This window comes from Chenopodium album, chromosome 25 (assembly GCF_948465745.1).
Source record: "Chenopodium album chromosome 25, dcCheAlbu1.1, whole genome shotgun sequence".
In the NCBI taxonomy this organism is placed as follows: domain Eukaryota; kingdom Viridiplantae; phylum Streptophyta; class Magnoliopsida; order Caryophyllales; family Amaranthaceae; genus Chenopodium; species Chenopodium album.
In genome coordinates, this window is record NC_137858.1 from 11,286,875 (window position 1) to 11,311,196 (window position 24,322).

Here is a 24,322-nt window from a genome sequence, read left to right on the forward strand (position 1 = left end):
TCTCTACTTTGAGCTTCAATGACTAGCTATTAGCTTACAATTAAATTGAATCCCAGTTAACTCTTTATATTTTATTTAATTTATTCTATTTTTATTTTTTTTGGTAAGTTTTTTTCCAAGCAAATTAGCTTGACAAAGCTAATTTGTTTAGCCAAGCCAATTGCATTTTCTAGCTCCAATGGTCAAGCTAGTGGCTAGGATCATTTAGTATTGCAAGCAAGTCTCTAGCTACTTGCTCTGGATGTCTAACTGTAGCCCATGTCATACGCCTGACTTGAATTAAGCTAAAATGAACAGGCCCTAATGTGTAAAGTTTAGACCCATGTTTTTTGTATTAACTACATATTTACAAAATTATTTTAGAAATATATTATTAGAAGATTCCACATATGACATATCCATATATGTTAGTTATGCTCCGTGCCAGTAAAATTTGATATCGTCAAATACTCGTATCACGTATTTCTAAAAATAGTTTGTTTTAGTTTACAAATTTTACTTTTATTCGTTACCTTTTTCTAGAAATTTTTTTAAAAAATATGCAAGTATTAGATTTTTTCCGTATCTTGCTAGATATTTAGATAAATATCTTTAATATCAAAAGATAATATTATAATTTTTAATCAATTTAATCTCCCACATATCATTGTTAATTTTGCATATTATATTAAACTCTTAAATCTTTAATCTTAGTAAAAACTCATCGTGCGTCGATGCGTGTATATATGTTAAATTCTCCTAGTAGTAAAGGGTTTTATCTTCAACGAAGCCTGTATATAACTTCTCATTCAAGTAGAACTCTGATTAAACTTTTAGAAGCACTAACTAACATACTATAATTATGAATCTATTGATTAAACCTTCATGTTTCATACACAGCAGTCCAAACTAAACATAGTACAACAAAAATTATGGCTCTATCAAATTTATTTGGAAGTTTAATTGCATATTTTGCTCCCAGTTTAATTTTATGGTTCATTGTTTTCCTCGTGAAATCATGCCAAAGATGCTGCTCAAGTGAAAATCGTACGAATCATGATGCTGCTGTCAATGCAACAATTCCCCGCCCTGCCCGTGTATCGGCCAACCTAGCACAACCTCAAGGTCTAGTGGGATCTTCTCTACCTGTACCAGGCAACCCAAGACAACATCGTAATCTAGGTGAGTCACAATCAAGGCAGCCAAACCGTGATACGGAATCAGTAGTTATAAACATCGAGAAAATCTTGGAAATTTCTAAGAATTGCGGTGATTGTGTCATTTGTTTGGATAGTTTTGGTGTAGTAAAAGATGATGAGTATGGTCGTGTTAAGGTATTGGAGCAATGCGGACACAAGTTTCATGGGTTTTGTATCGACGAATGGCTAAGAAAGTATGGTACGACGTGTCCTATTTGTCGTACGTACGTCTATTCTAGTGTAATACTTCCCTTAAGGCTTGAAGTTTAAGCAAAGAGTTGGGTTATTATGTATCAATGTAGGTACGTATGTGATCGATATTAAACCCTAATTAACAACCCCGAAGGGGCTAGTCGGCTGTAATAGCCTTGCGGATGCTAGCGAATCAAAATTTAAAAATATTTTCTTGTTCATCAAGATCGATCATCTAGTAGTTATGTGTCAAATTATCATGTATAGTCTCCTGAAGTTTCTTTATAAGGTGCTCTCCTTAGTGTGAGTAAGCATACGTGTTTATATTCGTATTCGGGTTTTGCTTGTAATATTGGGGAGGAGATAATCTGTGGTTTATGGATGTGAAAATCGGGCTTTGTTTGCTTACTAGCTTCACTAATTTGTCACATTGCAAGTTTGAGACAGTTGTAATTTAAGAACGAATGATATGAACTTGGGGAAGCAACTTTGTTAGTAATTCAAGCCATGTAAGGTTGATATTTTTTATCATGTACATTGAAAAAAAAAATTAATGTTTTTTTTTCTTTGTACTTGTAAATCACAAATCTAATTAATTCTGCAAATAATCGAATCAAAATAAATGAATTAAAATGTTAATCTACTTATATAAGAATTTTTGGTACAATTTTTATTTTATTTTTCTCTAATTCGATCTTTATTCTTAATTGGGGAAGTTAATCTTGATCTCAATCGAAATACAGAGATATAAAAATAAATAAATAAAAATAAAATAAAATAAAAATAAAATCACTTTTAAATCCAAATCAAATCTTCCATCCCATATTCCCATCAAAAGATAATCCACCAAATAAATTCACCAAAAAATATATGACTAGATTTAAATTTAAATAAAAGATATATATTTGCTTGATAATCGTATTGTATATTTTTATTAATTTTAAATTACATAAAATTATTTTCTTTTCCTTCTATTTTTAGTGAATGATTACTCATATATAATACGGAGTATTACATTATTATTATAATATATCCTTCCGTGTAAATGTATTTCCTCAATCATTGAAACAAACGTTTTCCTTTTTTCTTTTTTTTTTTTTTTTTTTTTTTTTTTTTTTTTTTTGGTATGTTACAAATTGTTACCTTATTAAGAAATTAAAGATTTGATAGAAACTCTTAATTTAAATAGAAACTCTAATAAACGTGATTGAGTTCAAGATTAAAATTTAGCAGTACTGATATAATAGATTAATAGATTCCTTGTTATATTATCAAAGGTGCATCATATACATAGCACACAATTAGTATATTTTTTTTTAAAAAAAAAAAAAAAAAAAAAAAGCACACAATTAGTATCTATCAACATAGTACTCCCGATGTTCCCCGTCGTGGATGTACTGCCGATCCTCTTGGATGGCCTCCTACTCGTTTTTCTTGTTTTGTTCCTCGCAATGTTCTTAATATCATGCTGCAACGATTTCTTTCCTGAATATGAACATAGTTCGAACGATGCTGCTGTCAGTGTAAGAGCTCCTCAGCCTGCCCGTGTGTCGGCGACCAACATAGCACAACATCCAACTAATCTAGAGGATGTGGATTCAGTAGTAATAGACGTGGAGAAATTACAAGAAATTTCTAAGAATTGCGCTGATTGTGTCATATGTTTGGAAGGCTTTGACGCCGAAAAAGAGGATGATTGTGGTGGTTTCAAGGTTTTGGAGCAATGCGGCCATAAATTTCACGGGTCTTGTATCGACGAATGGCTAAGTAAGCACCATACGTGCCCTATTTGCAGGGGCGTAGCTACAAGGGGGCCTGGCAGTGCCCCGGCCCCTGTAACCCAACCCCGCGGCCCATGCGCTTGGTTTATCGATTTTGTTCTTTATATTTGTTTTTGTTTTTGCTTTTTGTTATATTTTTGGCTTTTGGCCCCTACGAATTCTTAATAGTTGGTAACTTTTCAGGAAGATATATAATTAATGTATGTGATATTAAACCCTAATTAAATGCCTAACTACAAGTTCGATCTTGTAAGGGCTTGTTTGCTCTGATGGGCGATAGCCTTTCGTATGCTATGTTAGTTATTTTTTTTGTTTATTATCAAGATCTGTTAGTTGTCTAAACTTGAATTATCATGTATAGCCATTTAATTTTTATTAAGCACCTTGTGTATTATGTTGAACGTTTCTTGTATTTTGGTAATGAATTAGTTATTGGATGTGAGAATCGGGCATAGCTTGTAGATTGAATTGGATTCACCTCTTAAGAGTAGTCAAGAAATAGGAAAGTGTTGTAGTTATACAATAATCTGAAGTCATGATCTAAAATTGGTTAGGAGTACCTTGCATATTTTTTAAGATAGATAAGACGTCAGAACAACTCAATCGGACTTTCTTTTGAGTTATGTCCAAAAAGTTATACGAAGTACCTCTGTTTTTAAATGTGGGAAGAAAGGAGGTTTCAGGTTTGTATGCATCCAAGAACAACAACATTAGCTCGATCTATAAGAAAAATTAGTGTTGTCTATTTCGCCTTAATATGCTTTTGTGGTTTTACTAATCATCAATTAAAAACAAATGTATTTTGATAGTCTAAATTTTGTTTTTGTATGATTTCTTCGATCAGCTCATACCTTGATTAGGCTATGAATGATCTGACTCTTGATAATTCTATATGTTACAAGTAACAAAATTGATGCATTGTAACTTTGTACCACCTCACACTCTAGTTTTGCTTCCCTCCTGCTTTTGATCTAATATCCATCAATTAAAGAGACATTCGCTATCACCAGATGAAAGTTAGTAAGACGCGACAGTGGTAAGCTAAGGCTTTTCTTGTGAATCCAAATTCAGACTGGTTATGTTAGTAAATGGGTTTGGCTACATTAAAAACAAGTTTCAACCAACCTTATGTTATACGCTGAACTATTCACAGACTTCCAAGTACATTAGTCGAATTTACAAAATTCTAATCCATTAAAACAATTCTCTCTAATACACTAGTAGAAAAAGGCTCATTTGCGTTTTGCGTCGCTTCTATGAGCGACGCAACTGCTCGCGACGCAAATGACTTTTAAATCATTTGCGTCGCTCTTAGGCGCGACGCAAATAAGAGTTATTTGCGTCACTCCTATATAAACAAGTGACGCAAATAGCTGTTGTGAGGTACTTCTATTTTTTAATTTGCGTCACTTGTTTATATAGGAGTGACGCAAATGGCTTACTAGACAATACAAAAGCGAGTTTTTTGCGTCACTTGTTTGTTTAATGAGTGACGCAAATGATGTGAATTTTTTTTTTATATATAATTATATTAATTGCTTGTATATGTTTGTAGTACCTGTTTCCCTTGGTAGTGGTATAACGTAATATGCTAACGCCAATAATTGAATACAATTAACAATCATAGACAGTCAATTAAGTACTGCAAATATGCTGCATCTTTACTATCATACATTCATACCTAATGCAACTTATAGTGTTGGGCCGCCTTCAAAACTTATACTATCATACTGCAGATATGCTGCATCTTTAAAATCATACATTCATACCTGATGCAGCACAATATGAGCACTCTATTGAAATATGCCATCGTATAACACGACAACTTTGCCCCTAAATAAAATTTTCTCTACCCAAGTGACCCAACACATTCTAATTAATGGTATTATGGCATAATCCATTGCCCGGCTCCTAAAATAACAAGTCACTAAACCTTGGGTCATGCACTATAATGCAAATATTATTGCAATTTCAATCAATTATATCATAATTAAAAATCCAATAAAATTCACAATCATTATACAACCACAAAAAATAAGTTAAAACTACAGAGAATGGTTAGAGTATATACCGCCTCAATTGTTAAAACTACAGACAATGTCGTATATGTACTACCGCCTCAATTGTTTGTCCACAATCACAAACTCGTGGAACTTGAGGAATTCACTTCCACATAGTTGAGAGTTCAGACATAAATTTACATATATTAATTAAACCAACAAAAGCCAAACAAGCTAAAAATTATTTTCTAATGAACTAACACCATTTTTGTAATTAAACTAAGTACTTGTTCAAGTTAAATGCTGAAGTTTATCTACCATGAAAATATTTAACATAACAACAAGAACCAATCTTACTGGAGTGAAATTGACTTCACAAATTAGCTGCTACAATGGGTCGAACTCCACAGATTTTTTCCTCTAATTAGGTCGAAATTTCTAGGGTTTATGGGGGTAAAATATAACACGTTTTTAGGGGGTTTTGCTTGAATTTTCTGGGGTATTTAGCACTGATTTTGAGCTCGAATTGGGGCATTTTATTGCTCAAATATGTTTGATTAATATGGTGTTTTTAGGGTTCGAAGCTGCTTGGGGTTGAGGTTCGAATTTCTGCTCGAATAATTGGGGTGTTTTTGGCTCCAAAATGTTTAATTTTTCTAGGGTTTTTAGGGTACGAATTTGCTGGGGTTAAGGTACGAATTTCTGCTCAAATTGGGCGGTTTTTGGCCAAAAAATGTTTGATTTTTCTGGGTTTTTAGGGTTCGAATTTGTTGAGGTTTTAGGTTCGAATTTCTGCTCTAATTGGGGGGTTTTTGGTTCGAAATGTTCGATTTTTCTGGGGTTTTCAGGGTTCGAAATTGCTAGGGGTTTAGGTTGGAATTTCTGCTTGACTTGGGGGGTTTTTGGCTGGAAAATTTTTGATTATTCTGGGGCTTACAAGGTTCGAATTTGATGGGGGTTTATACACCAAACTTCAGCTCGAATTAGGGGTTTTTTGCTCGATTTTTATGGGGGTTTTAGTGTTCGATTTTGCTGGGGGTTTTGGTTTGATTTTGAGCTCGAAAATGAGAGATTTTTGGCTTGGATCTTTCTATTTTTCTGGGTTTTGGTTTGAAAGAATTCTGTTGTTGAAGGCACAACAAATGGGTTAGCAAGAGTATTTTTTTGTGGGTATATTGAATTTGGAGGCAGCAGCAAATGGCGAGATGGGTGGAAAAAGTAGAATTTATTACTAACCTAGACTTATTTGCATCGCTCATTAATTAAATGAGTGACGCAAATAACTTAAATGTAATGAGGTGAATTAACTATTTGCGTCGCTCATTAATCAAAGAAGTGACGCAAATAACTCTCAAACTCATATGCGTCACTTGTCCCTAAAGGAGTGACGCAAATAGGACTATTATTTGTGTCGTTCTAATAAATAAACGCGACGCAAATAACATAAAGCTGAAGCATATCAGGCTTTTGTGTCGCTTCATAGCTAATGTGCGACACAAATAACTTATAATGAAGCTAGAATATATCATTTGCTTCGCTTGTTTCTACGAGTGACGCAAAAGAGGCGACGCAAATGAAACATTTTCTACTAGTGATAAAACCTTTAGTCTTATCAATATACTTCTGATTATAGCTTACTAAATAATTCAGCAGACATACAATGGTAGCAGGTAATCAAAAACTTGAAAAATTAATCATCAAATTGTGCATTATTTAATATAACAATAAAAAAAAAACAATCAACTAAGAAAAAGTACTAAATTAATAGAATATCACAAGTAGGGGTGAGCGTAGCAGGGTACCCTGTAAAAATATCGGAACCCGGAACCGGAACCTGTTGCAACAGGTTCCTAAAAATAGGAACCGAAACCGGAACCTGTTGCAACAGGTTCCTAAGAATTAGGAACCGGAACCAGAACCTGCAGGTTCCGGTTCCTAAACAGGGTACCCTGTTTTTCAAAGTAAGCTTAATAGTTACTTGATAATTGTGACAATTCTATATTTTTAAAAATGGATGTTCACAATAAAAGCTTACAACTTTAGTAAACTATTTCAAATATAACAAACCAACACTAATTGTCTAGAATATTCAATACCATATAGGTTTCGATTTCATGTATCCTATAGGGAACATGTACTAACAGGGTACCCTACAGGTTCTAGGTCCAAAATTTTACTACCCGGAACCGGAACCTGTTGCAACAAGTTCCTAATTTTATTACCCGGAACCGGAACCTGTTCAACAGGTTCCGGGTTTGGAACCTGCGGTTTCGAACAGGTTCCGGTTCCACATCAGGGTACCCTGAATTTTTGCTCACCCCTAATCACAAGTTCAGCCTTAGTCTTACAGGGCTCAATTAAAGGTAGCAATAATTAAATAATGACTTTCACTCTCTTTTTTTGGGAAATATATATTTCATCCAATTAGCAAAAATTTTGGATCCGCCACTGCCTGAGTCCACATGGCCGCACAGGCTTTGAAGCTCTTTTAACTTCTTCTCAAACATAGACGCCTCTGCAAGATCAGAGTTCTGTTCCAGCCACTGTAATACCTGCTCGACAGCATCCTTAATCTTCTCCGAATCAATTCCAATCTCCTTGTTATCGTAATTCACTGCTTCCAACATATTGTTAGCATAGCTCTCTAAAGCGTCCCTAGCTTTCGCCCTCTTCCTGTTATACTCGTCTTGGGCTCTGTACCTTTCAGCCTCTTGTATCATCCTACCTATCTCGGCCTTTTGAAGCTGCCCCGAGCGTTTATGAATGGTAATCTGGTTGGAGTTTCCAGTAGTTGTTTCCTTTGCTGACACTTTAAGAATACCATTAACATCTATTTCACAGCATACGTCGAACTTTATGGCACCTTTGGGTGCAGAAGGATAACCTGATATTCTGAACTCACCCAAAAAATTGTTGTCTTTGGCAATGGATTTCTCACCCTCATACACTCTAAAATCTGAAAATGCTGAATAATCAGTTGAAGTGTACCACCTCGAAAATTTCTTAGCAGGAATGGTTGTATTCCTCGGAAACTGAACAACCATATCCCCATTATGATTTTTAAGACCAATTGATAAAGGTGTGACATCCACGAGAACAATATCCTTATTGCTCTTACCAACTCCGCTCAGCACAGCAGCATGGAGTGTTGCACCGTAAGCAACAGCCTCGTCCGGGTTCATGCTTTTGCAAACCTCCTTACCATCAAAGAAGGTCTTCAACAACTGCTGAACCTTTGGGATTCGAGTTGATCCACCGACAAGTACCACATCGTGGATTTCATGCTTTTCTACCTTGGCATCACTTAAGCACTCTTTAACAGTGTCCACACAATTCCTAAACAAATCCAAGTTTAGCTTCTCAAAACGTGCACGAGTTATAGTTGATGTAAAATCAATCCCCTTATAAAGACTATCAATTGAAACAATAGTTTCAGTAGTCGAGGAAAGTACCCTTTTGGCTCTCTCAGAAGCGGCCCTTAATTTTCCAAGAGCCTTAGGATCGTGACTAATGTCCAATTTCTGCTTCCTCTTAAACTCCCCGGCCAAGTAACTCACCATTCTGTTATCAAAGTCCCCTCCACCAAGGTGGGTGTCGCCTCTTACAGCTTTAACTTCACATTCACCCTCTTTAATTGTTACCAAGGAAACATCAAATGTCCCACCACCAAGGTCAAATACTAGAACATTGATTGCACGGCCAAATCTGCCAATAGCCGCCTTTGTGTCAAGACCATAGGCCATGGCAGCAGCTGTTGGCTCGTTGATGACACGAACCACATTAAGCCCTGCAATGGTACCGGCATCTATTGTTGCCTCGCGTTGGGAATTATTGAAGTATGCAGGAACTGTGACAACAGCATTCTTGACAGGCATACCAAGGAAAGACTCAGCGGTATCTTTCATCTTCGAAAGGACCATCGAAGATATCTCCTCGGGTGTGAATCTCTTCTCCTCACCCTTATAGGTAGTCACAATCATTGGCTTATTATCTTTTTTATCCGAACCTATAACCTTAAACGGCCACAATTTCATGTCGTTTTGAACTGTTTCATCGTTGAATTTTTTACCAATAAGCCTTTTCGCATCTATCAACGATCAACATATAAAAAAATTTAGTTCAAAGACTTAGCATAATTCCTTTAATTCGAAAGAAAACTGACAAATACAATTATACAAAAACTAAGTATGATTGCAATTGAGAAGTTTAACATCAATACAACATAACAGAACAAAGAGTGTAAACTAAAATGTACCATAGATAGTATTGGTGGGGTTCATGAAGGCTTGATTCTTGGCAGCTTCACCAATAAGGCGGCCGGAATCGGTGAAGGTGACCCAAGACGGTGTTGTACGATTGCCCTGATCGTTTGTTATGATTTCGACACGATTGTGACGCCAAACAGCAACACAAGAGTAGGTTGTTCCGAGATCGATTCCAATCACCGGCCATTCAGGTTTTCCTAGTCCCATTATCCCTGGCGATACTGAAATTCTAAGAACAAAAAATTTTGAGAGAGCAAAGTAACAGTCAAAAGTGTTTCACTCACCAAACAAGGGTTCTTTAGAGTACAGACTTTTAGTTATTTTTTAATATATTTAACCCTTATAATGATATACAAGCCCTAAAACTTTAAGACTCGATTTTTTTTTTTTTTTTTAAGACTCAATTAGGATAAGGATTAGGATTAAAAAAAACTTCGAGTCTACGATTTATAGAAATTTAAAAGCGAGTAGATAGTTATTTGATAGTTATTTAAAAACTTTTACTCATCACACAAGAGTCAAGCAAGCGAAACACATAAATATCGTCATTTGAGTCTCATCCTTGGGCATTTTTTTCATTGTACACAATTCTTTTTTTTTTTTTTTTTTTTTGAGAATAATTCACAATACTAACTAGAAAAGGGAAACTAATATTCACATTATAAGAATTTGGATTTCAAGGAAGCAAATTTGGATTTAGGGCCTTGGATATTAGAGAAATAATGAAACAACCAAAACAAACGCAACCAAAACAAACCAACATGTCAAGAAGGCACGCAAATGACTCCCCCCCAAGCTATCATAAACATTGTCCTCAATGTTAAGCAATAAAAGCACATAAAAAGGGAGAGAAAGAAGACTAACTCAAGGATTGGGTCTTCTTTGAAGCTTGAACCTCCTTGGTACCTTTGTTCTTCTTGGTTGTTGTTGGAAGACTTGCACTTTGTGTTGTTGTTGTTGTTGTTTTTTTTTTTTTTTTCCCTCGCTTAATCCACTACAAAAATACTCGGGTTGCCTCCCGGAAGCGCTTCTTTAACGTCACTAGCTTGACGCAAATTCGAAAAATATCCTCAAGGTGGGATAAAGTTCGAAACCAAATTGTCACCATTGTTTTCATTGTTACAACTCGCCATCTTGGGCAAAACCAAATTGTTTTCTTGACTAACACCTACAACAAATTCATTTTCATCGTTTTTCTTTGAATCCTTCTTCTTCCTTTTTCTCTTTGACTTTCCCTTCCTCTTCTTCTTGGAAGCCTTAATGTCACCCTCTTCATCCTTGTGAGCGTCGGACTCACCATCTTCAAGCATAGTCTTGAGGCAAGCAAGCATGGCAATCACCTCATCAAACCTATCCAAACCTTGCTTTGACTCATGGACATTGAAAAGAGGGTTAGTAGCACAAAGCATTCTCAACATATGCAAATCATTATCATTAATAGCATCTAAGGTCATGCAATCTTTCATGGGGGAAGGACATCCTCTCTTGGGGTCAATAGTAAGACAAAATTCATCATCACCCACATTTAGTGTGAGTTTTCCTTCCCTTACATCAATGATTGCACCACCCGTCGCTAAGAATGGTCGACCTAGGATGATAGGGGTGAGGGCATCTTCCGTCATTTCTAGAACAATAAAATCAACCGGAATGATGAAATTACCTACCTTAAGAGGGACATCCTCAACCTTACCTTTAGGGAATTTGGTGGATCCATCGACAAGTTGAAGAGTGACATTAGTGGGTATCAAACCACCTATATCAAGCTTCTCATAAACCGAAAAAGGCATCAAACTCACGCTAGCTCCTAAATCACATAGGGCATTTTCAAAGGAAACGTTCTTAATAGAGCAAGGAATAGAGAAACTTCCGGGATCTTTTAGCTTAGTGGGTGAATGGTTGTTGATAATTGCACTACAATTTTCGGTTAAGCTCACCATGGTGGACTCACTCATGACAACCATCTCATCCTCACTTGACTTAGACACCTCACATTGTTTTTCTTCTCTAACCTCCTCATTCTCACTCTCTTTTTGCAAGCTCATGGGTGGTGTTTCAATTATGCTTGTCCCACATCTAGTCATGATTGCCTTACAATGTTCTTCTTGACTAGGCGAAGAGGTGCTAGAATTGTTGCTTTTAAGTGCATTGACTAGTTGAGTTAATTGAGTTTCTAGCATCTTATTGTGAACTTGCACTTGCTTGATAGTCTCCTCTAAGTCATTAGTTTTCTTGGTTTGAGCATTAACAAATTTTTCCATTGTTGTTTCTAGACTTGACTTAGGAGGGGGAGCTTGAAGTTGGAGAGGAGGTTGAGGGATAGGAGCAAGGGTAGGTCTATTTCCTCCATTAAAACCGGGTGGGTTATGATTAGACGAATATTGACCTCTTTGGTGATACCTATTGTCATTTTGTTGATTAACTTGGTTGTTTGACACATGGTTACCATTACCTTGGTTCCTATAGTTTCCTTGATTATTTTGAACATTCCTTTGGCCACTATATTGACCTTGACCATTTCCTTGGGTTTGGCCCCCTTTCCAACCAAAGTTTGGGTGATGTTTCCATCCCTCATTGTAGGTGTTGGAATAAGGGTCATACCTAGGATTGGTTTGACCATTGTTGATTGCATTCACTTGTTCCATGGAAGGGGAAGGGGAACATGCATCATTTAGCAAATAGCATTCCGAAGTCACATGATCATCACTTCCACAAGCATCACAAGACATCATTTGTATTGACATGTTATCATTTAAAGAACTAGATGCATGTAAATTTTGGCGTGGGGAAGGGGATAGAGAAGAGGATTGCAATTGATCAAACTTATAAGATAAAGCATTTAATTTTGAATTAATCATGTTTATAGCATTTACCTCATACTTTCCTCCTTTCTTGGAAGTGCTTTTCTCATCGGGGCTCCAATCGGTGTAGTTTTGAACTACATCCTCAATGATCTTTAGTGCCTCCGTGGGTGGCTTGTTCATGATAGGTCCTCCCGATGCTCCATACAAGAGTATGCGGTCCGATCTCAAGAGACCTCTATAAAACCCATGGAGCAAGAGCCAATATTCCATGCCATGGTGGGGGCATTGTTGTTGGTAGCTCTTGAATCTCTCCCAAGCATCATAGAGGGATTCGTCGGGCTCTTGTTGGAAGTTAGATATCTTGGACCTCAACTCCGCCGTTTTCCCAAGAGGTATGAACCTCCCAAGGAATGCCGAAGTCACCTCATTCCAAGTATTCAATGAGTTTGGAGGCAATCTATCAAGCCAATCACTTGCCTTGCCCGTTAAAGAGACTTTGAACATGCTTAAGAGAATGTACTCCGGAGTCACCCCATTTGCCTTCACGGTGCTACAATACCGTGTGAATTGCTTGAGATGTGCAATGGGATCTTCATGCTTTGCCCCGGAGAATTGATGACCCTCTATCAAGGTGATAAGGGCGGGCCTTATCTCGAAATTATTTGCTTCGGTAGTGGGAGTAACAATCCCACTTGCTTCTTGATACGGAGGAGGAACACCAAATTCTCTCAAAGTCTTATTTGGAAGAGCCATCTCAAATTGGTGAAGAGGTGGAGAAGTTGGAGAATTTGTCCTTGGTGACTCTAGTGGAATGGTTTCTCCACTAGTCTCACTAGAACTAGATTGATCGGACTCAACTACCACTTGTGGCTCACTTGATGTGGCACCACTAGCTTTCGCCCTCTTTTCTCTTCGATTTGCCCTTACTACCTTTTCAAGCTCGAGATTCAACGGCACAAGAGGAAGTGTCCTATTGCTGCGTTTGGGCATAAACAAAGAAGACTAGATGGGAGATTAGTAGGTTAGTCAAAGAAAACAAAGAAAAAAAAATAAAGCTATACAAATGAACTAGTCTCACATATCTCATAAGTAACTCAATGCTTAACGCCATTCCCCGGCAACGGCGCCATTTTGGTAGAGGGGAATAATCGGTCGTTGGACGATCACCCTCAAACCAAACAATATTTCTACCTAAACCAACCTAAGACAAGTCTAGGGTAAGTAGAGGATCGTATCCACAGGGAATGGGTAAGTACACCGAGAATATGAAACGGTTGCAATCTAGTTCGGTCACAAATTGGGGCTTTTGATTAGATAACTTTTATGGAGACAAACACTAGGGGGAAATGGGAGTCGACACTAACTAAACCAATGGATCAAAACAATAGGCAAGCATGAACACAAATTGGGTGATAGAGAGGGCACTCAACATTGCCTTCTTTCGAAGCCACAACACTAAGCATTCCTAAACCAAACTCAACTAACAAGATAGGCCAACCAAGTCTTAACAATGAGAAGTAGACTACTAACTCGGGTTTGTCTTTCGATCGGTCCAAGAAAGCATTAAGGCACAAACAATTGGGATTTCTCACCTAATTGTTGCAACTAAGACTACCACATCGATCAAACAAGGAACCGTAATCAAGAGGAATTTAGCATAATCATTTAAGAAAAGACTCGCAACTAGACTCCATCTCTCAATACAAGCATAGAAGTGAATACATGAGCAATAAGTGGCCATCCAATTACACATGCAATTAACCAATTCTTTAACAATCAATCATCAACCCAAAATGAACATGCAAGCACAATTAACAATCAACCCATGGCTTGGTTGGGTCTTCACCCAACCCCTAGCTAATTAACTACTCACTACTCATGGTGAAAAACAATCTAACAATTAAATCTTGGGTTAACATGAATTCAATTAAACTAGGAGAGAGATTAAACAAGGATGGTTGGACATGCAAGAACAATTAACAAAGATTAAGCAAGAACTAAGATTAATAAAAAGATAAAATCAGAAAATTAAATAGCAAAGGAGAGAGAAAGAGATTACTAATTGATGCTTCAAGATTGAGAATAATTGTTGTTGAAATTGATAGAACAAACTTCAAATAATTCTTACAAAGATTGAGTTTTGAGGAAAACTAATCTAATTAAAGAGGGTTTAGAAAAACTAAGGGCCTAAGAAGTCTAAAGGGAGTTAAGAAGGAAGAAGATATACAAATGAGCCCCTTAAAGCTATTTATAATCCCCAATTTCATAGTAAACTCCGCAATAGAAAGTTTGCGGAACCCGTCGGGAGAGGCCTCTCCAAGGTCTGGAGAGGCCGCTCCAAAGTCTGGAGAGGCCGCTCCAAGTCTTGGAGAGGCCGCTCCAAACTGGGGAAAATTGGGGCAGAATGCTCCGTAGCAGGGTGGAGAGGCCTCTCCAAAAAGGTGGAGAGGCCGCGGCATAATGTTGGAGAGGCCTCTCCTCACTTTTTCTTTCAAAACTGCCAAGTGAGGCAGGAAGTTCAGCAACGAGGTGGAGAGGCCTCTCCAAATAGGTGGAGAGGCCGCTCCAGGTGGAGAGGCCGCGGCATAAAGTTGGAGAGGCCTCTCCTCACAAAATCCTTGAAACTGCCAAGTTTGGCAGTAGCTACAGCAGCGGGGTGGAGAGGCCTCTCCACTGTCCTGGAGAGGCCGCTCCTAGGGAGAGGCCGCGCCACTCTATGGAAAGGCCTCTCCACTGCACATCTCTCTTTATTCTTGACTTGACTCCTTTTCCTTGGCTTCTTTCCATCATCTTCTTGCTTCTAACCTTGGTTCATCATCCATAGGCTTCAATTGGTCGTCTTTGGACCTAAAATCTCAACAAAAACACTAACAACCCGTGAAGCATAGGATACACAAAAATTGCATAAAAATAGAGTGAATAATGAACTAAGGCATCAATACCTCACATATTCAACGTTAAAAACCACTCTATAATCATACAAAATAGCATGCTATCAATTATCGTTGATTTATTATTTCAAATTGGGGTTTTTCTAAGGTGGATTATTGAACTATTGATTTTTATTACTATAATTATGAAATTTTATAGAAAAAGAGCCATTTTGTTGATTTTCTTATGCTAGAAGTATTTTATGTGATTTTCGGAGCTTAATTTGATAATGGATTTTCAATTGGATTGTCAATGCGAAAATGGTGGTTGCGGTGAAAAGAGGAAAGAGATGGAGGGTCAACGGGGTTTGGGTTCTGGGTAATGGTGGGGTTGGGGTATGTCGTCGACGGGGTTTGGGTTCTGGGTAATGGTGGGGCTGGGGTAGCGTCGCCGGCGGGGGGAACGGGGAACCCTGGACGCTGGCAGGAGGTGGTAAACTGGTGGTGGGGCTAGCTGGGTTGGTGTTTTCCTTTTTATTTTATTTTTTTAAGTTTGTTTTTTTCAAAGCTAACCATAGTTAGTTTTTTTTTAATTAATTAACTCTCATTAATGTCATAAGTGAGATGGAATTTTTAACAAAGGTCATTTTGTATAATTAAAAAAAGGAGAGGTCACCATTGGGGCGTAGCAAAAATTGGGGGTTACCGTTGAGAAATTAGAAGAATGAAACAAAATTATATTGAGATCACAACAGGACAGTTCCAAAGATTATCAAGCTCCATAGGTGACAAATTTTTCATACTAAAAAACTTCTGAAAACATGGAAAATGTTCGATCTTCTAGCTACAAAGAACTAACAAAAAAAAGGTCTAATCCATATAGCATACTTCAAATTTCAAGTAGCAGTTCATAAAATTGAAAGTTCTAATTTGCTGTTATCATGTTATGTCCAAGCTTTAATAACCAACTGTCACGCAAATGCTCTCCAGCTCCTTCAGCTTTTGCTCATATTCGGAAGCCTTAGCATGAACAGGACTACATTCCAGCCATTGTGACGTCTCCTCAAGGGCTTTCTTCATGATCTTTTCCTCCTCCTCGGACCGATTTTTGATCTTCACATCATTGTCTAACGCATCCCACACATTGTTCATGTAGCTCTCTAGTGCATTCTTAGCTTGCACTGCCTTCTTATGTTCTTCATCTTGCGCCTTGTATTTTTCAGCCTCTTTTAACATCGTCTCTATCTCAACGCTTGAAAGCCGCCCTTTGTTATTGAGAATGGTGAGGTGGTTGCTCTTTCCGGTGCCTCTTTCCCTTGCATACAAGTTAAGAATGCCATTAACGTCAATATTAAATGTGACATCAAATCTGGTCTCTGTTTTTGGTTTCGGAGGAAATCCATTAATGCTAAACTCGCCTAAAAAATTATTTTCTTCTGCAATGAGTCTTTCACCCTCAAACACACGGAACATCACATCGGTCTGATTATCAGATACAGTTGCACGCTCTTTGGTTATGTTTACTGGAACGGGTGTATTCCTCGGAATCACAACATACATGCCACCATCATAATTCTCAAGACCAAGCGATAAAGGTGTAACGTCCACAAGAACCAAATCCTTGTTGCTACTAATGACACCACTCAAATTGGCAGCATGGATAGCAGCACCATAGGCAACAGCCTCGTCTGGGTTAATACCTTTATTCAATTTCTTCCCATCGAAAAACCCTTGCAACAATTGCTCAACTTTCGGAATTCTGGTAGAACCTCCTACAAGGACAATATCATCAACTTCATGCTTTTCCATCTTGGCATCTAGTAAGCACTTTTCGACAATCTCCACACATTTCTTAAACAAATCCAAGTTCAGCTTCTCAAAACGTGCACGACTTAAGGTTGATGTAAAATCAATTCCTTCAAAAAGGCAGTCTATTTCAATACTAGTTTGAGCAGTCGATGAAAGTGTTCTTTTGGCTCTCTCTGAAGCTGCCCTCAATCTTCCAATAGCCTTAACATTCTTACTGATATCTTTTTTGTGCTTCCTTTTAAACTCCTCGATGAGACTACTTACTAGCCGGTTGTCAAAATCCACACCGCCAAGGTGAGTATCTCCATTTATAGCCCTGACTTTAAATTCACCCTTTACAATGCTCACCAAGGAAACATCAAATGTCCCACCACCCAAGTCAAAAATTAAAACATTTTTCGAAGCAGCATTGCTTCTAGTAGCTTTTGTGTCAAGCCCATAAGCCATGGCAGCAGCTGTTGGCTCGTTGATGATACGAACCACATTGAGCCCTGCAATGGTTCCTGCATCTTTAGTTGCCTGACGTTGGGAATCATTGAAGTATGCTGGAACTGTCACAACAGCATTTTTCACTGAGATGCCCACGAAAGCCTCAGCAATATCTTTCATCTTTGTCAGAACCATTGAAGACACTTCCTCTGGAGTAAATCTCTTCTCTTCATTCTTGTAAGTGACCACAATCATCGGCTTATCTGAAGCAGTACTAGCTATTACCTTAAATGGCCATAACTTCATGTCATTTTGTACAGTTTCGTCACTGAATCTTCTACCAATAAGCCTTTTTGTATCTGTCATTGATCAACATGTAGAGAAGGTGTTTAAGGATGAAACACATAATCAGGCAAAGCATTATTCATAATTATATAATAAACTTATGGTACAAAAGACTTGGCTAACAATGATGAACATGTGCAAAAGTTCACTCCGATTCACTAAGCAATTTGAGAATGGCCTGAATTTTAATTTCTGAAGCTGATATCTTTTGACTTATGAGATTTTTAAACATGGCATAATTCATTCATTATAGAAGCAAGGAATAACAATAAAATAATGAGTACAAGCTAGAAGTTTAGTTGCAGTGATCTTAACACGTATAAGTTTTTGGAGCTTATTACAATTCTAACTTTTTGGTCAACAAAATGTTGATGTAACGAAAGAATTAACTTATGTAACTTAAAGAACATATCCCTTAGGAGTTAGGGAACATCTTTACAAAAAAATTTAGTAGTAGCAAACTTAAAATAGACTTAATAGAAATTATCAAATGGCAATTGATGCATATTGACAGGTCCAAACCTGCCCACGTAAAAGGTAAAATGACTAAAATCCCTAAAGAATCATACGAAGTAACACAAACTCTGTAGTCTATACTACAATTTTTGCTTCACATTATCTTTAAAAAACATGGATTGGACTGTGAAAATTGAAAATCAAAAGTCTAAATTTTATAAACGTAAATTTAAGTAGAGGGCATTAATCCCCTTCGACAAAAACTATTCATTAATTAGGTATAAATTAAACCATGCAAACATATATTCAAATATCTCATACACCATACAAACATATAATCCGCAAATATTAGTGGGATTTAGGTTATGTTTAATTCATCTTATTCAAGCATCTTATTATTATACTTATTTCAAATCAGATTAGAAAAAATCAGTTCAGATTAATCAAACCATATTAGCAAAAGTAAGGTGATGACCTAAAGTAAATTCGTATTTTAACTAAAAGCAAAATTGGGGCAAACAAAAGTGAACATAGGGCCGGGATTACTTTCTACTCGATAACAAAATTAAATCTTTATTGCTCATCAATTCAAAATACTATAGTATTAGATAACAAGTGCTAAATCAAGTGTTAAATAAGAAAGTTATTACTTAGTAATTAGCTAAATTGATCGAGTACTCTGTTGTATTTAGTACTAAATTGAGCAAGATAAGAAAATAAGAGAGTTAGGGATAAACCGAAGATAGTATTGGTAGGGTTGATAAAGAATTGGTTGTTGGCAGCTTCACCAATAAGGCGTTCGGAGTCATTGAAAGCAACCCAAGACGGTGTTGTACGGTTACCCTGATCGTTAGTTATGACTTCGACACGATTATCACGCCAAACAGCAACACATGAGTATGTTGTACCAAGATCGATTCCTATCACCGGCCACTCCGGCTCTCCTACTTTACCCTTCATTCTCCTGTCTATCAAAACATAAAATTACAGAGAGAGAGGCAGCAGAATAACTTAGGATGAATGAAATTCAAGCTTTAAATTTGTGCCGGTTAAATATAAAGGCTGACGGCAAAGTTAGTGAAGGTAAAATTGTAAGAAGATAAATAATCAAAATTTAAAATTAAATAGAAGATTGCTAATGGTCTCGAATCTATATTATCAGCCTAACTTCTAAAAGACCTAAACATTGTAAACAGCCTAAACCTTCACAAGATAATATTGTACTATTATTATCTAACATTTTTTTTTTTTTTTTGAAATAATATTGTACTATCTAACATAATTATACAGATTTTTATATTTTATTGTATTTGGATAAAGTCAAGCAATCAACTACTCTGTATCTTGTTTATGAGAAAATACAAGTTTATCTTTTAGATAAACAATATATTTTCGTAAATAAATCATTAATTTAAAAAAATCATTAATTTAAAAAAAAGGGCTCTACAGTGATGATGATTAACCTGATTTTCCTCCTTGTTTTTGTTTCACTCTTCCAAGTTTGCTTGAGGAAAAAAAAAACAGAATATCATCAACAACCTACTCCAAAGTCCAAAAAACATGAACACACAAATTAAAACTAAATGGATTGTATTTTGCAATACTAATAATCTGGGAATCTCAATCAAAAAATAATCTTTAAAAAGCTCAACAACCAAAGAAAAATACTTCATAATTCACATCTTAATCTAAATGAAAAAAAGACTTCACCACAGTTTTACTAGGCAATAAAGAACTGGTTCATCCATTAGTTCAACCCAGTTTTGAAACAATAGGCTTGCAAATACTCTGAAGTTCTTCGAGTTTGTCCATATACGTTGAAGCCTCGTAAATGTGCTTAGAATTCCAGTCTAGCCACTGCAATGTTTCCTCAATGGCACCCGTCATCTTCTCTTGATCCTCGGCTGCAATATTCTTCCCACAATCACTCAACATTTCTGACATCTCATTGGCATAGTCCTCCAGCGCGTTCTTAGCTTTAACCATCTTCTCATGATCCTTATCCTGAGCGTTGTACTCTTCAGCCTCCTTCATCATCTTCTCTACCTCTTCTGTTGACAGCCTGCTACGGTTGGTGATTGTGATTTCGCTCCTACTCCCAGAGGTTGTGTCCTCAGCTGACACATTCAGAATTCCATTTTTATCAATCTCAAAGCAAACATTTATCAATGTAGAACCTTTGGAAGATGTTTTGATGCCAGAAAGCTCAAAAACTCCCAAGTAATTGTTGTTTTCAACTTTCGGTCTCTCACCCTCGTACACTGCAATTTCTAAAACAGGGGAGGGCTCTTCATTCTTTGTTGATACAGCTCCATAGACGCGCTGCTGTTTGACAGGGATGGTTGTGTTTCTTGGAATAACAACAGACATATAGCCACCTCCTACTTCTACACCAAGCGAGAGAGGAATAACGTCGACAAGAACCATATCTTTGCCAGGGATATCAATTACATTGCACAGGACCCCTGCATGAATAGCTGCTCCAGATGCAACAGCTTCATCAGGATTGATGCCTTTACAAAGCTCCTTACCATCGAAGAAGTCCAGCAGCATCTGCTGGATCTTGGGGATACGGGTAGACCCGCCAACAAGCACAACCTCATCCACATCACTCTTTTCCATCTTAGCATCCTTCAAACACTTGTCAACAAGGTCCACACACTTCTTAAATAAATCTATGTTCAACTTCTCAAATCGAGCACGGGTTATGGTTGACACAAAATCAATGCCTTCGAGGAGGCAATCGATCTCAATAGTTGTTTGAGTAGTTGAGGATAATTCCCTTTTAGCTCTCTCAACAGCAGCTCTTAATCTCCCAAGACACTTAGGCTTCTCACTTATGTCTTTGTTGTGCTTCCTCCTAAACTCCTCCACCAAGTTACTAACCAATCTGTTGTCGAAATCACCCCCACCAAGGTGAGTATCTCCACCTACGGCTCTCACTTCAAACAAATCCTTTTCGATTGAGACTAACGACACATCAAAAGTCCCACCTCCAAGATCGAAAACCAACACATTCTTCGTGGAGCTACTTGAGTTCTTGTCAAGACCATAGGCTATGGCAGCAGCTGTAGGTTCATTGATGATGTGCAACACATTGAGTCCAGCAATGAAACCAGCATCTTTAGTTGCTTGGCGCTGAGAATCATTGAAGTAGGCAGGTACAGTGATAACAGCATTGTGTACAGGTGTGCTAAGATAGGCCTCCGCAGTTTCTTTCATCTTCCTAAGGATCATTGATGAAATCTCCTCTGCAGCAAATTTCTTCTCTTCACCTTTGTATGTCACTGCAATCAATGGCTTTTGATCTTCATCACAATCAGGACCAGCAACGACTTTAAAAGGCCATAACTTCATGTCATTCTGAACACTTTCATCATTATACCTCCTACCAAGAAGCCTCTTTGCATCTGTAAGTTAATTAGGATGCACCATACAATGTAAAAACGGCCAATTAGAACTTAGAAGTAAAAGATAAAAATATTTTTGAAGTCTTTCAAAACCCAATTAGATACAAGACTGAAAGCACAGCATACAATAGGCCTCCTCTTAACACTCAATAGTAGTACCAATGCACCATAAGCAAACTCGTAAAAAAGACTCGAAAACAGAATAATGCCAGGCCAAACGAGAAAGGTATATGTTCAAAGTAAGCCCAGATCAAAACTCGACAGTGTTCAACATCAGAACTGAATATAATCATCATTATAATTAATACACCAAGCAAATAATACTCCATTATTCAGCTTCAAAGTGAATGTACAGAACAAAAACTTTAAATATCTGCCTACTCTTGTAAGGGAAATTCCCTGTTTCTCATGGTGAGAAACAAAATTTGTTTCTCATGAGGACATTTTCGTGAATAAATCAACAACTTTTTCAATATTGTGGGCTCCACAGTTGAATAAAGTTGAAAAAGTTGTTGATTTATTCACAAAAATGCCCCCATGAGAAACGAATTCGGTGAGAAACTGGGGCTTCCTCCTCTTGTAATACCAAATCACCAAGTACATAATTCACCATGAGATACTTCAATGTTTGTCTCATTTGTTTTTTCACCTAGTATAAAAAAGTTCAAAATTATAATACTCCCTGGTATGACGCATCTAGCAAGATACATTAATTTATTTTTCCATATATACTAGTAGTATTATGTGGTCAAAATTTAATGAACAAATTGACTGACATAACAACCTATACTTGTATTATATGACGCATCTAAACCCTTAATTGTCAATTAATCAACTGATCAAAGTTAGACTAATGAACAAATTTAGTCATCCTGATTCTTGAATACAGAAAAAAAAAAAAAAAAAAAAAAAAAAAAAGGAAAATGCTATACATAGCCCTTAGGGCTACATATAAGCATTAAATTTACACTTGAAAATTGTAAAAAGTTGAGAAACCATGAAAATATAAACACTAATTACACTGATTTACGCGTGTTTTTGTCATGAATTCCTAATTTTATACAATTTCCAAGAGTATATTTAATGCTTACATATAGCCCTTAGGGCTACATATAGCATTACCCAAAAAAAAAAAAAAAAAAAAAAAAATCATAATTTTGACAAATTCAAGACCCATATATATATTCATTCATTCATGGAATTGCATAATACACATACTTCTTTATTTATACTTTAGCAAAAGTCCCATATATTCGAGTAATGCAAAAGTCGAATTGTTGCGATTATAATTAAACAACGAGAAAAAAAAAAAAAAAAAAAAAAAAAAAAAAAAAAAAAAGAAGAACAAACCAAAGATAGTGCTAGTAGGGTTTCTTGAAACTTGATTTTTAGCAGCATCACCAATAAGACGTTCAGTTTCAGTGAAGGCAACCCAAGACGGCGTCGTTCTGTTACCCTGATCATTGGTGATGATTTCGACACGGTTGTGATTCCAAACTCCTAAGCATGAATAAGTGGTTCCGAGATCGATTCCTATTGCCGGCCATTCTACCTCTTTCACTCCCATCTTTGCTAAATTATCAACAAACTGCCGGAAAATATGAAGAGAGATTGAGTGAATTTAGAGAAAATTGCAGAGAATTCCGAAGTAGAGTTTGGAGTATGTGTAAAAAAATTTACTCTAGTTTTTTTTTTAATTTTAAATTTGGTGACTCTTGAAATTCCCAATGTAATTTAGATTTGTGCGGGATTTGGAAGATTGATATGGAAAATGAGTTGGACTTTTCTGAATCTCTAATTTTATCCCAAAACTAGGTCTAGATTTTATTTATTTTTTTTTTAATTTTTTTTTTATTTTATTATTTTTTTTAAGAACTAGTATTATATGATTAGAGATTATTTTTTTTATTTTTTTTGGTATTCTACTAGTTCACCCTTTATGCTAATCCTAACTTGGGATCAGTTCTGGGTAGTTAGGTTCAATTCCCCTCCCAATTGTTTTTGTCTGGGATCGAATACATATCCCCTATCAAGTATAATCACCACTACAGCAACATCCAATTGATACTCCCTCTGTTTTTTTTTTTATATGCATCACTTTGACAATTGCACTATTCACATACCATGGTTGACTTAATTTTTTCACCTCCAAAAAATAAATAAATGTTATTATATAATATATCATTAGATTTGTCATGATGTCTAGTTTCATAATATAATTTTGTTATAATTTTTACTAATGCACAATTAAAGATATTAATGGTCAAAGTAACGTCTCGGCAAATGTGCCGATCAAACTGATGCACATAAAAAAAAACAGAGGGAGCATATGATTAGAGAATATTGTGTAATGTGTAATCCACTAAAGGGTTATTTGGTTTATCAGATATGATTGAATTGGTTTGGAATCTCATACTAAAAGTTATGGATTTTTAAATTTTATACTATTCTAAAGTTGTTTGGTTTTTTGTTGGAAAGAATTATATTTTGTTATTTTTGTATGCTTCATGAATAGAATAGAATGGATTATCATCAATGAACAAAAAGTTAAGCAAATATAGCTCAAACAAGCTACATCCTTGATTGAAAATATACAATTATTTTTAAAAAAAAATTAAATAAATAAAGTTTGCAAACTATAAGATGTTAGTTGTAGTTTACTATTGAAAACACATTGTTACTCAAAAATGTTTAGCTTAAAAAAATGATGTGACAAAGCAAGCTACAAGGCATGTAGCTTGCCATTGATGCTCTTAGAAAACAGATGATTCTAATGTAGTCTTAGT

At 36.4% G+C, this 24,322-nt stretch overlaps 1 protein-coding gene and 1 non-coding gene across 2 annotated transcripts; one reads left to right on the top strand and one right to left on the bottom strand.

Annotated features, from left to right (window-relative positions):
* Positions 1-12,485: 12,485 nt before the first annotated feature.
* LOC145615745 (small nucleolar RNA R71) lies at positions 12,486-12,592 on the top strand. The gene has a single exon (XR_014107338.1). It is a non-coding gene; the product is annotated as a small nucleolar RNA R71 (small nucleolar RNA).
* Positions 12,593-16,044: 3,452 nt separating this feature from the next.
* On the bottom strand, positions 16,045-23,115 carry LOC145613672 (heat shock 70 kDa protein 18-like). The gene is made up of 4 exons (XM_081668756.1): positions 22,887-23,115; positions 20,545-21,536; positions 18,864-19,080; positions 16,045-17,684 (listed from the first exon to the last, which is right to left on the bottom strand). Exons 1-4 carry the CDS (start codon positions 23,101-23,103, stop codon positions 16,045-16,047), a joined length of 3,066 nt encoding a protein of 1,021 aa, XP_081524882.1. The 5' UTR covers positions 23,104-23,115.
* Between the last annotated feature and the right edge of the window lie 1,207 nt (positions 23,116-24,322).